At 45.8% G+C, this 17,148-nt stretch overlaps 1 protein-coding gene across 1 annotated transcript in view; it reads right to left on the bottom strand.

Annotated features, from left to right (window-relative positions):
* Nucleotides 1-5,141, bottom strand: part of ubxn11 (UBX domain protein 11) — a 61,352-nt gene extending 56,211 nt beyond the window's left edge. The window contains exon 1 of the mRNA XM_078237194.1: nt 4,542-5,141. Coding sequence (XP_078093320.1) covers nt 4,542-4,615 — 74 coding nt within the window. The 5' untranslated portion in view covers nt 4,616-5,141. The remainder of the gene's footprint in view (nt 1-4,541) is intronic.
* Nucleotides 5,142-17,148: the final 12,007 nt, after the last annotated feature.

Genomic DNA, 17,148 nt, shown 5'->3' with positions numbered 1-17,148 from the left:
ACATTGGTACCAATGACATAGGTAAGCGAAGGGACGGGGATTTAAAGCAGGAATTTCTGGAGCTGGGCTGGAAGCTGAGAGCCAAGACAAAACATGTGGTCATCTCTGGTACGTTGCCGGTGCCACGTGATAGCGAGTTGAGGAACAGGGAGAGAGTGCAGTTAAACATGTGGTTGCAGGGATGGTGTAGGAGGGAGGGTTTCAGATACGTGGATAATTGGAACACATTCTGGGGAAGGTGGGACCTGTACAAACAGGACGGGGTGCACCTGAACCAGAGGGGCACCAATATCCTAGGAGGGAAATTTGTTACGGCTCTTCAGGGGGGTTTAAACTAATTTGTCTGGGGCGTGGGAAAAGGAGTTGTAGTCCAGAAGTCAGTGAGGGTGGTGAGGTATTGGGGAAGGTATCAGGGTCAAGGGTGGGTACCGGTAGACAGGAAGGTGGGTTGAAGTGTGTCTACTTCAATGCAAGGAGCATCCGGAACAAGGCAGATGAACTTGGGGCGTGGATTGGTACTTGGGACTATGATGTTGTGGCCATTACGGAGACGTGGGTAGAACAAGGACAGGAATGGTTGTTGGACGTTCCGGGGTATAGATGTTTCACTAAGTGTAGGGGAGCTGGTAAAAGAGGTGGAGGAGTGGCATTGTTAATCAAGGATAGTTTAACGGCTGCGGAAAGGCACTTCGAGGGGGATCTGCACACTGAGGTAATATGGGCTGAGGTTAGAAATAGGAAAGGAGCGGTCACGTTGTTAGGAGTTTACTATAGGCCCCCAAATAGTAATAGAGATGTGGAGGAAGAAATTGCTAAGCAGATTATGGATATGTGTAGGGGTCACAGGGTAGTTGTCATGGGGGACTTTAACTTTCCAAATATTGATTGGAACCTTTGTAGGTCAAATAGTTCGGATGGGGCAGTTTTTGTGCAGTGTGTGCAGGAGGGTTTCCTGACACAATATGTGGATAGGCCGACAAGAGGTGAGGCCACATTGGATTTGGTACTGGGAAATGAACCGGGCCAAGTGTTAGATTTGGTTGAGGGAGAGCACTTTGGAGATAGTGACCACAATTCGGTGTCTTTTGTTATTGCAATGGAGAGGGATAGGGCCGTACGGCAGGGCAAGGTTTACAATTGGGGGAGAGGTAATTATGATGCGATTAGGCAAGAATTAGGGGGCATAAGTTGGGAACAGAAACTGTCAGGGAAAGGAACTAATGAAAAGTGGAACTTTTTCAAGGAACAAATACTGGATGTCCTTGATAGGTATGTCCCTGTCAGGCAGGGAGGAAATGGCCGAGTGAGGGAACCATGGTTCACGAAAGAGGTGGAATGTCTTGTGAAAAGGAAGAGGGAAGCTTATGTAGGGATGAGGAAACAAGGTTCAGATGGCTCGACTGAGGGTTACAAGTTAGCAAGGAATGAGCTGAAAAAGGGGCTTAGGAGAGCTAGGAGGGGACACGAGAAGTCCTTGGCGGGTCGGATCAAGGAAAACCCCAAGGCTTTTTACTCTTATGTGAAGAATAAAAGAATGACCAGGGTGAGGTTAGGGCCGGTCAAGGACAGTAGTGGGAACTTGTGTATGGAGTCAGTAGAGATAGGCGAGGTGATGAATGAATACTTTTCTTCAGTGTTCACCAAGGAGAGGGGCCATGTTTTTGAGGAAGAGAAGGTGTTACAGGCTAATAGGCTGGAGGAAGTAGATGTTCGGTGGGAGGATGTACTGGCAGTTTTGAATAAACTGAAGGTTGATAAGTCCCCTGAGCCTGATGAAATGTATCCTAGGATTCTTTGGGAGGCAAGGGATGAGATTGCAGAGCCTTTGGCTTTGATCTTTGGGTCCTCGCTGTCCACGGGGATGGTGCCAGAGGACTGGAGAATGGCGAATGTTGTTCCTCTGTTTAAGAAAGGGAATAGAAATGACCCTGGTAATTATAGACCGGTTAGTCTTACTTCGGTGGTTGGTAAATTGATGGAAAAGGTCCTTAGAGATGGGATTTACGACCATTTAGAAAGATGCGGATTAATCCGGGATAGTCAGCATGGATTCGTGAAGGGCAAGTCGTGCCTCACAAATTTGATAGAATTTTTTGAGGAGGTAACTGAGTGTGTTGATGAAGGTAGGGCAGTTGATGTCATATACATGGATTTTAGTAAGGCGTTTGATAAGGTCCCCCATGGTCGGCTTATGATGAAAGTGAGGAGGTGTGGGATAGAGGGAAAGTTGGCCGATTGGATAGGTAACTGGCTGTCTGATCGAAGACAGAGGGTGGTGGCCGATGGAAAATTTTCGGATTGGAGGCAGGTTGCTAGCGGAGTGCCGCAGGGATCAGTGCTTGGTCCTCTGCTCTTTGTGATTTTTATTAATGACTTAGAGGAGGGGGCTGAAGGGTGGATCAGTAAATTTGCTGATGACACCAAGATTGGTGGAGTAGTGGATGAGGTGGAGGGCTGTTGTAGGCTGCAAAGAGACATAGATAGGATGCAAAGCTGGGCTGAAAAATGGCAAATGGAGTTTAACCCTGATAAATGTGAGGTGATTCATTTTGGTAGGACTAATTTAAATGTGGATTACAGGGTCAAAGGTAGGATTCTGAAGACTGTGGAGGAACAGAGAGATCTTGGGGTTCATATCCACAGATCTCTAAAGGTTGCCACTCAAGTGGATAGAGCTGTGAAGAAGGCCTATAGTGTGTTAGCTTTTATTAACAGGGGGTTGGAGTTTAAGAGCCGTGGGGTTATGCTGCAACTGTACAGGACCTTGGTGAGACCACATTTGGAATATTGTGTGCAGTTCTGGTCACCTCACTATAAGAAGGATGTGGAAGCGCTGGAAAGAGTGCAGAGGAGATTTACCAGGATGCTGCCTGGTTTGGAGGGTAGGTCTTATGACGAAAGGCTGAGGGAGCTAGGGCTGTTCTCTCTGGAGCGGAGGAGGCTGAGGGGAGACTTAATAGAGGTTTATAAAATGATGAAGGGGATAGATAGAGTGAACGTTCAAAGACTATTTCCTCGGGTGGATGGAGCTATTACAAGGGGACATAACTATAGGGTTCGTGGTGGGAGATATAGGAAGGATATCAGAGGTAGGTTCTTTACGCAGAGAGTGGTTGGGGTGTGGAATGGACTGCCTGCAGTGATAGTGGAGTCAGACACTTTAGGAACATTTAAGCAGTTATTGGATAGGCACATGGAGCACACCAGGATGATAGGGAGTGGGATAGCTTGATCTTGGTTTCAGATAAAGCTCGGCGCAACATCGTGGGCCGAGGGGCCTGTTCTGTGCTGTACTGTTCTATGTTTCTATGTTTCTATGTTTAGACTCTAGAAGACCATCTGAGTCCAGAAGCCCCATGGACACAGTTTGAGGATCATATTCCTGGGATATTATTCCATATTTGGTGGCGATCTTGCCTGCCTGTAAACTGACAATACATGTATTTCTCCATGTAGCTGGGAGAAATCCGGGATCAATACTGTCTGCCTGGACTGCAAGCCAAGTCCAGGTGCTAATACTTTTAGTAGGAACCTAAATGCCGTCTGTTCATTCTCTACATGACATGTTGGCCATTGAGGAAGTTGGAATCTATTGTTGTAATAGCTTCCTCAGGAAACATGAGAACATCCTATTAATCTTTCTGTCTTGATATCAATGCACAAGATAGCACAGTTAGCTAAATTGCATTTAAGTAGCACCTTTCATGGCCTTAGAACATCTCAAAGTGCTTTACAAGCAATAAGCTTTGTTGAAATGCAATGACATCCTTACCCACAGCAAGCTCTCACAAACAATAGCGAGATAGCCGACCACATAGCCTGTTTTTTAAAAATTGATGCTGGTTGAAGTATAAATATTGGTCAGGACCCCAGGAAAAACTTTCTTACTCTTCGTCCAATAATGCCAAAAAAACTTGATCTTTTGCACCTCTGGCAGTGCAGCACACTTTCAGTATTGCGTGATGTTAGTTCCTCATCAGCATGATCTTGGCTTTACTTTAGTGAGCACGAAGGTTGGGTGGAATTGGAATATTGGAAGTGACCAGTTGGAGTTTCTTTCCTTTATTGGATTGCTGGGGAGCTCAGAGATTTTGCGAAGGAGCTGGGAAGGCTGGCGGACCACCCAGTACTTTGTCACACAGTCTTGGTTTGAATGAAAATAGGGAGCAAACATGCGTCTTTCACTGTTTTATAAAGTGTGCAGTAAGGCAGGGCAGAGTCATTTCAACAGGATGAGGTGTGACAACCACAGTGCTAAACAATGTCACCAAAGGTTCTAATTAGTTCTAATTAGTATTCGAATTAGTATTCTGTAACTTGATTTCTGTGTCTGTGCACTGTTGGAGAACAGATATCCACTCCATCTGACGAAGGAGCTGTGCTCCGAAAGCTTATGGTATTTGCTACCAAATAAACCTGTTGGACTTTAACCTGGTGTTGTGAGACTTCTTACTGTACCAAATGTGAAATACAGGGTCAACTTCTACTTGTTTATGTGCAGCAAAAGAACAGAACGGAGGAAGGAGCGAGGCCTCACTTACCTGCAATCCTGCAACTCTGGCAGGAGGAGCGAGACTTTCCTTAACTTTCCTAGAGATGCGAGTGGGGAACTCATTGTATTCACAACACCTGCTTCTCAGTCCTCTTACTCACTTTGCCACTGACCACAGCCCAAAATCCTGTCCCCCGCTGACCACTACCCTAGATCCTGTCACTCACTGACCACAGCCCAAAATCCTGTCCCCCGCTGACCACTACCCTAGATCCTGTCACCCACTGACCACTGCCCAAGATCCTGTCCCACACTGAACACTATCCAAGATCCTGTCATCCACTGACCGCTGCCCAAGATCCTGTCCCACATTGATCACTGCCCAAAATTCTGTCCCAGACTGACCAGTGTCCTAAGATCCTGTCCTGCACTGACCACTGCCCAAGAACCTTTCCCCCACTGACCAGTGTTTTGGTCACTATATTCCACACTGACCAGTGCCTCGGACACTATACTCCACACTGACCAGTGAGCAGGCACAGCCCCAGCCTCTAGCTGCCCAATGTCTCTAGCTGCCCTGTGCCCGGTGCTCCAGCCCTGGGCGGGTTACTGAACTTTCGGTGCTGGTCAATGTCCCAGACTCCAGCCTCGGCCGCCGCATTGTTTACTGTGTTGCTAGGACATCCAGTAAGCAAGCAGCTGATTGGCTGAGCCGAGACCAACCAGAAATAAAACTGCAAACTGATTGGCGGAATTCTGGTGTTTGTCACTATCCAATCACAGGCCAGACATCTTCACCCTGTCATCGCCACTCTGTCAACCAAATATTTTTAGCCAATCACAGAACAAAAACATGTTCACCAGACAGAAGCCAAGTATCCTCATCCAATCACAGATCAGCCATCCTCATCCAATCACAGATCAGTCATCTTCATCCAATCACAGATCAGTCATCTTCATCCAATCACAGATCAATCATCCTCATCCAATCACAGATCAGCCATCCTCATCCAATCACAGATCAGTCATCTTCATCCAATCACAGATCAATCATCCTCATCCAATCACAGATCAATCATCTTCATCCAATCACAGATCAATCATCCTCATCCAATCACAGATCAATCATCCTCATCCAATCACAGATCAGTCATCCTCATCCAATCACAGATCAGTCATCTTCATCCAATCACAGATCAATCATCCTCATCCAATCACAGATCAATCATCCCCATCCAATCACAAATCAATCATCCCCAGCCAATCACAGATCAGTCATCTTCATCCAATCACAGATCAATCATCTTCATCCAATCACAGATCAATCATCCCCATCCAATCACAAATCAATCATCCCCAGCCAATCACAGATCAGTCATCTTCATCCAATCACAGATCAATCATCCTCATCCTCATCCCCATCCGTGGTAGGGAAGTTGTTGGAGAGGATTCTTAGAGACAGGATGTATGTGCATTTAGAACGGAACAATCTCATTAGTGACAGACAGCATGGTTTTGTAAGAGGGAGGTCGTGCCTTACAAATTTGGTGGAGTTTTTTGAGGAAGTGACAAAAACGGTTGATGAAGGAAGGGCCGTGGATGTCGTCTATATGGATTTCAGTAAGGCATTTGACAAAGTCCCACATGGCAGGTTGGTTAAGAAGGTTAAGGCTCATGGGATACAAGGAGAAGTGGCTAGATGGGTGGAGAACTGGCTTGGCCATAGGAGACAGAGGGTAGTGGTCGAAGGGTCTTTTTCCGGCTGGAGGTCTGTGACCAGTGGTGTTCCGCTGGGCTCTGTACTGGGACCTCTGCTATTTGTGATATATATAAATGATTTGGAAGAAGGTGTAACTGGTGTAATCAGCAAGTTTGCGGATGACACGAAGATGGCTGGACTTGCGGATAGCGAAGAGCATTGTCGGGCAATACAGCAGGATATAAATAGGCTGGAAAATTGGGTGGAGAGGTGGCAGATGGAGTTTAATCCGGATAAATGCGAAGTGATGCATTTTGGAAGAAATAATGTAGCGAGGAGTTATACAATAAATGGCAGAGTCATCAGGAGTATAGAAACACAGAGGGACCTAGGTGTGCAAGTCCACAAATCCTTGAAGGTGGCAACACAGGTGGAGAAGGTGGTGAAGAAGGCATATGGTATGCTTGCCTTTATAGGACGGGGTATAGAGTATAAAAGCTGGAGTCTGATGATGCAGCTGTATAGAACGCTGGTTAGGCCACATTTGGAGTACTGCGTCCAGTTCTGGTCGCCGCACTACCAGAAGGACGTGGAGGCGTTAGAGAGAGTGCAGAGAAGGTTTACCAGGATGTTGCCTGGTATGGAGGGTCTTAGCTATGAGGAGAGATTGGGTAAACTGGGGTTGTTCTCCCTGGAAAGACGGAGAATGAGGGGAGATCTAATAGAGGTGTACAAGATTATGAAGGGTATAGATAGGGTGAACAGTGGGAAGCTTTTTCCCAGGTCGGAGGTGACGATCACGAGGGGTCACGGGCTCAAGCTGAGAGGGGCGAAGTATAACTCAGATATCAGAGGGGCGTTTTTTACACAGGGGGTGGTGGGGGCCTGGAATGCGCTGCCAAGTAGGGTGGTGGAGGCAGGCACGCTGACATCGTTTAAGACTTACCTGGATAGTCACATGAGCAGCCTGGGAATGGAGGGATACAAACGATTGGTCTAGTTGGACCAAGGAGCGGCACAGGCTTGGAGGGCCGAAGGGCCTGTTTCCTGTGCTGTACTGTTCTTTGTTCTTTGTTCTATCCAATCACAGATCAATCATCTTCATCCAATCACAGAACAATCATCTTCATCCAATCACAGATCAATCATCCTCATCCAATCACAGATCAGTCATCTTCATCCAATCACAGATCAATCATCCCCATCCAATTACAGATCAGTCATCCCCAGCCAATCACAGATCAGTTATCTTCAAACAATCGCAGATCAATCATCTTTATCCAATCACAGATCAGTCATCCCCATCCAATCACAGACCTATGATCTTCATCCAGTCACAGGTCAGAGATCCCATTCAACCACAGACCAGTTATCCTCATCCAATCATGGACCGGTCATCTTCACCCAATCAGAGACAGGTATTTTCACCCACTTGTTGTCCATGGATCTGAATTTTGCCGGGTCCAAGGATTTGCAGTTTCAACCAAACATCTTCACCCAACCACAGACCAGGCATCTCTATTCAATCAATGAGAAGGCAACACCACTTAATCAGAGGCCAGTTATCTTCAGACACATTGCAAAACAGTTCACCAGTGCTTAGTTTAAAATATAAATCGACTCACAAATAAAGTTGAAATCTCTCTGCTCTGAATAAAGCATTGAAGAAGAGTCATGCAGACTTGAAACATTAATTCTGTTTCTCACTCCACAGATGCTGCCAAACCCGCTGAGTGTTTCCATCATTTTCTGTTTAATTTCTGCTGAAATCTTTATAAGGTCAGCATTGTCATCAGCAGTTCCTCGAAACGAAGATGATGTTTGTCAGAGTTCATAATTTGTGCATCCTCGGATCAAGTCAGCAAGTCGATCTTGGAGCCATAGGTCCTTGGGTAGAGGGGACAAGAGTTACCCTGAGGAAATAAAAACAGAAAATCCTGGGAAACCTAGCCAGTGTGATGATATTGTACCTTTAAGAAATGTGTTTGTGTCATGATTCTTGTGATGGGAATGCTTTAAGCTTCAGCTCTGCTTACGGTGCCGATTTGTCTGCTCCAGGCAACAAACCTGCTAAGAACGCAGAAAAACAATTGCTCCTAGTTCTTGGGGTGTTTGTTTTAATCTGAGTTAATTCTTTTTGGGTTGCTGCCTGGGGTTTCAGAATAGGGTTTAATTAGGTTGATTGACAAGAGCGCTTCACCTGCAAATTGGAGGAGCTAGGCTTACAGTGGGATAAAGCAGGCAGTTTCTGTATGGATTTGCAAGGAGCAGCAGCTCTTTTCTCTCTCTCTGGAGGCTGAAGTTGAGATGTGCTAGAAAAATAGGTATCTCTCTCCAGAGATGTTAAAAGGCTTGAGAACTGGCAACATACGTAAACCTGTGTGTTTTTGCTGACTGATTCTGAAGAGGCGTTTAAGGCTATGAGAAATATTGCTTAAATCGGAGCTAATAGAGATGTATCTTGTCACGTTTAAGTGTTTCAATTAGTAAAAGCTATGTTAATTTTGTTATAGTAAAACTGTATTGTTAAATAATTTTTTGATGTATTATTGTCACATGTATTAGTATACAGTGAAAAGTATTGTTTCTTGTGCACTATACAAAGCATAACATTCATAGAGAAGGAAAAGAGAGAGTGCAGAATGTAGTATTACAGTCATAGCTAGGGTTTAGAGAAAGGTCAACTTAATGCGAGGTAGGTCCAATCAAAAATCTGATGACAGCAGGGAAGAAGTTGGTTTCGTTGGTTGGTATGTGATTTCAGACTTTTGTCATTTTTTCCCAATGGAAGAAGTTGGAAGAGAGTATGCCCAGTGTGCGTGTGGTCCTTGATTATGCTGGCTGCTTTGCTGAGGCAGCGGGAAGTGTAGACAGTGTCAATGGGTGGGAAGCTGGTCTGAGTGATGAACTGGGCTTCACTCACGACCCTTTGCAGTTTCTTGTGGTCTTGGGCAGAGCAGGAGCCATACCAAGCTGTGATACAACCAGAAAGAATGCTTTCTATGGTGCATCTGTAAAAGTTGGTGAGAGTCGTAGCGGACATGCCAAATTTCCTTAGTCTTCTGAGAAAGTAGAGGCATTGGTAGGCTTTCTTAACTATAGTGTCGGCATGGAGGGACCAGGACAGGTTGTTGGTCATCTGGACACCTAAAAACCTGAAGCTCTTGACCATTTCTATTTCATCCCCATTGATGTAGACAGAGGCATTTCCTTAGCTACGTTTCCTGAAGCCATTGACGATCTCCTTCATTTTGTTGACATTGAGGGAGAGATTATTGTTGCTGCACCAGTTACCAGATCACTTTCTTGTACTCTGTCTCGCCATTGTTTGAGATCCGACCCACTATGGTGGTGTCATCAGCAAACCTGTAAATCAAGTTGGAGGGGAATTTGGCCACAGTCAGAGGTGTATAAGGAGTATAGTGGGGGGCTGAGAACACAGCCTTGTGGGGCACCAGTGTTGAGGATGATCGTGGAGAAGGTGTTTGTTGCCTATCCTTACTGATTGTGATCTGTGGGTTAGGAAGTTCAGGATCCAGTCGCAGTGGGAGGAGCCGAGCCCCAGGCCACAAGGGCAAAGCAAAGTTTGTTTTGATAAAAGCTTCCAAGTGGGTCAATAGAATCACACCTGGAGTGAAACATCTTGTGCTAACACTAAGGCCAAAATCAGAAAACGTTAGTGTCTATGCTAACTTCATAGTGTCCCTTGGAATTTCTGAACTGGTCCCTATCACAGATCTGGCGGCATAGGTTCATAGATATTTGCAGCACAGGACAAGGCCATTCAGTCAATCGTGTCCGTGCTGGTCAACAAAGATCAAACAACACTAATTCTATTTTCCAGTGCTTGGCCTTGGCGGTTGTCACAGCAAAAGTGAATATCTAAGTACTTCTGAAATGTTACGAGTGTTTCTGACTCAACAATTCTTTCAGCTAATGAGTTTCAGATTCCCACCATCCTGTGGGTGAAAAGGTTTCTCCACTCCCCTCTTAGACTTCTAACTCTTACTTTAAATCTTTGCTGCTGCTTACATATCCCTCTAACAAAGAACAAAGAACAATACAGCACAGGAACAGGCCCTTCGGCCCTCCAAGCCCGCGCCGCTCCCCGGTCCAGGATTGAATCCTGAATCCAGGATCCCCACCCAATTTTCCAGCCTATCTACATACCAATATCCTATCCACCGAGCTGTCCCTCACAGCTACGATGCTTTGTTCATTACAACCTATTAACTTACCCCCACCCCCCCATTCCAGACCATGTGATCTCCAGGGAGAGGCGAAAACCCAGAGTGAAAAACCCCAGGGCCAATATGGGGAAAAAAAAATCTGGGAAATTCCTCTCCGACCCCCTGAGGCGATCGAAACGAGTCCAGGAGATCACAATGGCCCCGATCGGAAAATGCTTCCCAACCCTAGTCATTTCCACTTCCACGAACACCATATGAATCCCCTGCCCCCGAGACAGGTTCCCAACTATCCGCAGTCTCACTCTGTACTGGCACCAGCAAGATGATCGTAGAATGAAGCCTTGAAACGAGAAACCAGGAACAATTAGCCCGCGCCGCTCCCTGGTCCAAACTAGATCACTCTTTTGTATCCCTCCATTCCCACTCCGTTCATATAGCTGTCTAGATAAGTCTTAAACGTTCCCAGTGTGTCCGCCTCCACCACCTTGCCCGGCAACACATTCCAGGCCCCCACGACCCTCTGTGTGAAATATGTCCTTCTGATATCTGTGTTAAACCTCCCCCCCTTCACCTTGAACCTATGACCCCTCGTGAACGTCACCACCGACCCGGGGAAAAGCTTCCCACCGTTCACCCTATCTATGCCTTTCATAATTTTATACACCTCTATTAAGTCTCCCCTCATCCTCCGTCTTTCCAAGGAGAACAACCCCAGTTTCCCCAATCTCTCCTCATAACCAAGCCCCTCCATACCAGGCAACATCCTGGTAAACCTCCTCTGTACTCTCTCCAAAGCCTCCACGTCCTTCTGGTAGTGTGGCGACCAGAACTGGACGCAGTATTCCAAATGCGGCCGAACCAACGTTCTATACATCTGCAACATCAGACCCCAACTTTTATACTCTATGCCCCGTCCTATAAAGGCAAGCATGCCATATGCCTTCTTCACCACCTTCTCCACCTGTGACGTCACCTTCAAAGATCTGTGGACTTGCACACCCAGGTCCCTCTGCGTCTCTACACCCTTTATGGTTCTTCCATTTATCGTGTAGCTCCTCCCTACATTATTCCCACCAAAATGCATCACTTCGCATTTATCAGGATTGAACTCCATCTGCCATTTCCTTGCCCAAATTTCCAGCCTATCTATATCCTTCTCTACTAATGGAAAAAGTGCCTTCCTATCGATCCTATCCCTGCCCCTCATAATCTTATACACCTCTATCAGGTCCCCGCTCAACCTTCACTACTCCAAGAAAAAAAGCCTCAGCCTATCCAAACTTTCCTCATAGCTCAGATCCTCAAACACAATCATGGTGAATCTCCTCTGCAGCCTCTCCATTGCAATCACATCCTTCCCATAATGTGATGACCAGAACTGCACGCAGGACTCTAGTTGTGGCCTAACAAGCATTTTATACAGTTGCAGGATTAGCTTCCTGCTCTCAAAAGTGGACGTACGATGGAACACATCGTCCCTAGGCACAGGGCCTCGACCAATGGGGGGGGGGGGGGGCCGTGCTGGCTGGTGTCTGGAGGGGCACCAATCAGAGCCTGAGAGTTCTGAATTAGCTGATAAGAGCCTATCAGCAGGCAGTGCAGAGCAACATCAGGCTCTGATTGGTTGAATCCACTTAGTGCAGGAAAACACTGATCCAAAGTTGCTGAGTTTATTCGGGATAAGTCTATTTCCATGATAATTTTAAATAGCAGATAGAACATAGAACATTACAGCGCAGTACAGGCCCTTCGGCCCTCGATGTTGCGCTGACCAGTGGAACCAATCTAAAGCCCCTCTAATCTACACTATTCCAATATCACCCATATGTTTATCCAATAACCATTTGAATGCTCTTAATGTTGACGAGTCCACTACTGCTGCAGGCAGGGCATTCCACGCCCTTACTACTCTCTGAGTAAAGAACCTACCTCTAACATCTGTCCTATATCTCTCACCCCTCAATTTAAAGCTATGTCCCCTCGTGCTAGCCATCACCATCCGAGGAAAAAGGCTCTCACTATCCACCCTATCTAATCCTCTGATCATCTTGTATGCCTCTATTAAGTCACCTCTTAACCTTCTTCTCTCTAACAAAAACAACCTCAAGTCCCTCAGTCTTTCCTCATACAATTTTCCCACCATACCAGGCAACATCCTGGTAAATCTCCTCTGCACCCTTTCCAACACTTCACATCTTTCCGATAATACGGCGACCAGAACTGTACGCAATACTCCAAATGTGGCCGCACCAGAGTTTTGTATTGTGTTATTTATGTTGAAAAAATGAACAAAATTATGAAATTCTGCTGAGTAAAGCCTCAGGATGGAGAAGTCACCACGGAAGAGTGAGTGCATCATGTCCTGCACGGCCCCTTGTAGGCTATCAGTGTCTCCCAGGTAAAGAGCTTTTCACGTGAGCCACATGTGCCCATACAATTAGAAGACCGTGGACTGCTGGTTAAAGAGTTCGCCAGCAAAGGAGGAGCCCGTTCTGCAGGTCACGTGTAAGTAGGTGAGCTGCTTGCTCTTACCAGCCTGGGTCGCTGCTGTCAAATTGCCCCGGTACCAAAATCCACTTCCAACTCCCCCCAAGACATCGAGGCCAGAACATCTGAGCATTCCCTGGGAAAAGTTTGCTCCCCAGGAGCCAGGACCTAATTATGGCAATCTCATCACTCACCTGATGAAGGAGCAGCGCTCCGAAAGCTCGTGATACCAAATAAATCTGTTGGACTTTTACCTGGTGTTGTGAGACTTCTTACTGTGCCCAGCCCAGTCCAACGCCGACATCTCCACATTATGGCAATCTAGAACAGTGGTTTTCAACCGATGTGAGAACCTTGCAAGTGTACATTGGGGAGTGCTAGTTTGGAGACATTCTTCATTTAAATAACTTGTTCCAGGAGAACGTGTCAGTATTTTCAGTTGTTTCCATTCGAATGAGTCAGGCCTTAGATTTTGTTTTCCAGAGAATGTGTCATATCATTCGAAGCAGCGTGTGTTGGCATTTGGAAATGTGCCAGTGCATAGAAGTGGTTGTCCCACAATAATTTGTCAGCATTTAGAGTTTATTTCCCCAGGACAATGTGTCAGCATGGAAAGATTGTTTAAAGAAGAATATTTCGGAAATAAATGGACATATTAGCGAGAGGCAACATGGTTTTGTGAAGGGGAGGTCGTGTCTCACTAACTTGATTGAGTTTTTCGAGGAAGTGACAAAGATGAGGGTAGGGCAGTGGATGTTGTCTACATGGATTTCAGTAAGGCCTTTGACAAGGTCCCTCATGGCAGACTGATACAGAAGGTGAAGTCGCATGGGATCAGAAGTGAGCTGGCAAGATGGATACAGAACTGGCTCAATCATAGAAGACAGAGGGTAGCAGTGGGAGGGTGCGTTTCTGAATGGAGGGCTGTGACTAGTGGCATTCCTCAGGGACTTTTGCTGTTTGTAATATATATAAATGATTTGGAGGAAAATGTAACTGGTTTGATTAGTAAGTTTGCGGACGACACAAAGGTTGGTGGATTTGCGGATAGCGATGAGGACCATAAGAGGATACAGCAGGATATAGATCGGTTGGAGACTTGGGCGGAGAGATGGCAGATGGAGTTTAATCCGGACAAATTTTGGAAGGTCTAATAAATTGGGAAATATACAATAAATGGCAGAAGCCTTAAGAGTATTGATAGGCAGAGGGATCTGGGTGTACAGGTACACAGGTCACTGAAAGTGGCAACGGAGATGGAGAAGGTAGTCAAAAAGGCATACGCATGCTTGCCTTCATCGGCCGGACATTGAGTTTAAAAATTGGCAAGTCATGTTGCAGCTTTATAGAACCTTAGTCAGGCCGCACTTGGAACATAGTGTTCAATTCTGGTCTCCACACTAACAGAAGGATTTGGAGGCTTTGGAGAGGGTACAGAAAAGATTTACCTGGATGTTGCCTGGTATGGAGGACATTAGCTATGAGGAGAAGTTGGAGAAACTTGGTTTGTTCTCACTGAACAACGGAGATTGATGGGCCACCTGATAGAAGTCTACAAGATTATGAGGGGCATGGACAGAGTGGATAGTCAGAAGCGTTTTCCCAGGGTGGAAGAGTCAATTATTAGGGGGCATACGTTTAAGGTGCGAGGGACAAGGTTTAAAGGAGATGTACAAGGCACGTTTTTTACACAATGGGTGATAGGTGCCTGGAACTCACTGCCGGGGGAGGTAGTGGAAGCGGATACGATTGTGACTTTTAAGGGGCATCTGGACAAATACATGAATAGGGATTAGAGGGATATGGTCCCCGGAAGGGTAGAGGGTTTTAGTTCATTCGGGCAGCATGGTCGATGGAGGCTTGGAGGGCCTAAGGGCCAGTTCCTGTGCTGTAATTTTCTTTGTTCTTTGATCAGAATTTCGAGAATGCTGCCTGGAGTATTTTGCAATATATTAAGGATTTTGCCAGGGCAATACTCAAGAACTTGAGCTTCTTACCAAGAGAAAGTGTCAATGCTTAGATTATTGCCCAGAGATGTGTCAGTGGGTAGAAAAATCTCCTTGCAGAATACATCAGTATTTATGGTTTGTTTCCAGTGTCAGTGTTGAGAGATTTCTACCTGTAGTTTTTATATTTTTCCCAAGGATACTGTGTCAATATTTAGAGACTGTTCCTCGGAGAATGTGTCACTCTTTTGCCCAGAAAATGTGTCAGTATTCAGAAATTGTTCTCTGGAGTACTTTTCATTATTTAGAGATTGCTCCCCCAGAGAATGTGTTGATGCTTCGAAATTGTCCCAGGATAATGTGTCATCTTGAGTTTGTCACCAGAGAACGTATCATTATTTACAGTTTGATTCCAGGCTACTGTGTCAGTATTTCCAGATTGCTGCCTGGAATCATCTCATTGGAGCTCACGCAACATCAGGGATTTGTTCTAAGCTTGGTGATTTTTAATATATAGCAGGAACAGAGGCTTTGACCTGACTTGATCAAAAGTAATGGAGCAAAGTTTGTAATCGATAAATCATGCCATTTTTAAAGCTGTAAATATTTATTGAATTGTCCCGAATGTTAAATGAAGTTTTCATATTTTGTTCTGGGTGGCACAACGACACAATGGTTAGTACTGCTGCCTCACAGCGCCAGGGACCCGGGTTCGATTCCTGGCTTGGGTCACTTGGGTGTGGAGTCTGTACATTCTCCCCTGTCTGAGTGGGTTTCCTCTGGGTGTTTTGATTTTCTCCCAAAGCCCCTAAGACGTGCTGGTTAGGTGCATTCGCCATGCTAAATTCTCCCTCAGTGTGCCTGAACAGCGATTCTGCGTTGTGTGGTACACTACACAACCCTGCCACAGCAACCTCTGCAAGACATGCCGGATCATCGACACGGATGCCATCATCTCACATGAGAACACCATCCACCAGGTACACGGTACATACACTTGCAACTCGGCCAACGTTGTCTACCTGATATGCTGCAGGAAAGGATGTCCCAAGGCATGGTACATTGGGGAGACCATGCAGAAGCTACGACAACGGATGAATGAACACCACTCGACAATCACCAGCCAAGAGTGTTCTCTTCCTGTTGGGGAACAGTTCAGCAGTCACGGGCATTCGGCCTCTGATCTTCAGGTAAGCGTACTCCAAGGCGGCCTTCACGACACATGACAGCGAGAATCGCTGAACCGAGACTGATAGCCAAGTTCCGCACACATGAGGATGGCCTCAACTGGGATCTTGGGTTCATGTCATACTATCTGTAACCCCCACGACTTGCCTAGGCTTGCAAAATCTCACTAACTGTCCTGTCTGGAGACAATACACATCTCTTTAACCTGTGCTTAACCCTCTCTCCACTCACATTGTACCTTTAAGACTTGATTACCTGTAAAGACTCGCATTCCAACCATTATTTTGTAAATTGAGTTTGTGTCTTTAGATGCCCTGTTTGTGAACTGAAATCCCACTCACCTGATGAAGAAGCAGGGCTTCGAAAGCTAGTGGCTTTTGCTACCAAATAAATCTGTTGGACTTTAACCTGGTGTTGTGAGACTTCTTACTGTGTTTACCCCAGCCCAACGCCGGCATCTCCACATCAATATACTTCCAAGTCAGGATGGAGTGTGACTTGAAGAGGAAATTGGAATGGTAATGTTTCCCTGCACCCTTCAGCCTTCTCGATGGTAGAGGTCATGGATTTGGGAATCATGCAGGTGAAGAAGCCTTGGTGAGTTGCCGCAGTGTATCTTGTAGATGGTACACATTGCATCCATGGTGCACCATTAGTGGAAACTGAGGTCCTATCTAGGAACATAGTGACAGGAGGAGGCCATTCAGCCTCTCTAACCTATTCCACCATTAAATTAGACCATATTTGATCTGCACCACTGCCCCATCTAACCATTCAGCTGCCATAACCCTTAATATCCGTCCCATCAAAAATCTATCAATTTTAGGTTTGAAATTTCCAATTGATTCTTGACTCAGCCTGCCTTCTGCCCTCTGATATGGCTATAAAAGGCTCATGGCACTGTTCTGAAGAAGAGTTGGAGCAAACATAATAGTTAATGTTGCCCACTGAATTTGCTAGAAAGTGACTAATATTTAGGAGTCTCAATTACAAATATCCCACACGAGTGCAGAAAACAATATGAGCATTTAGATTTACAACAATAACAAACTGCATTGATTTGACGCCTTTAGTGTAGTAAACTGTGTGTGGGTGCTTCACAGGAACAAATACAAAGAAAGCGTTCCATTAGCCTTTTTCATTATA

Source organism: Mustelus asterias, chromosome 21, assembly GCF_964213995.1.
Source record: "Mustelus asterias chromosome 21, sMusAst1.hap1.1, whole genome shotgun sequence".
Classification (NCBI taxonomy): domain Eukaryota; kingdom Metazoa; phylum Chordata; class Chondrichthyes; order Carcharhiniformes; family Triakidae; genus Mustelus; species Mustelus asterias.
The sequence above is the reverse complement of the archived record's forward strand: the minus strand, read 5'-3'. Positions and strand labels throughout refer to the sequence as shown.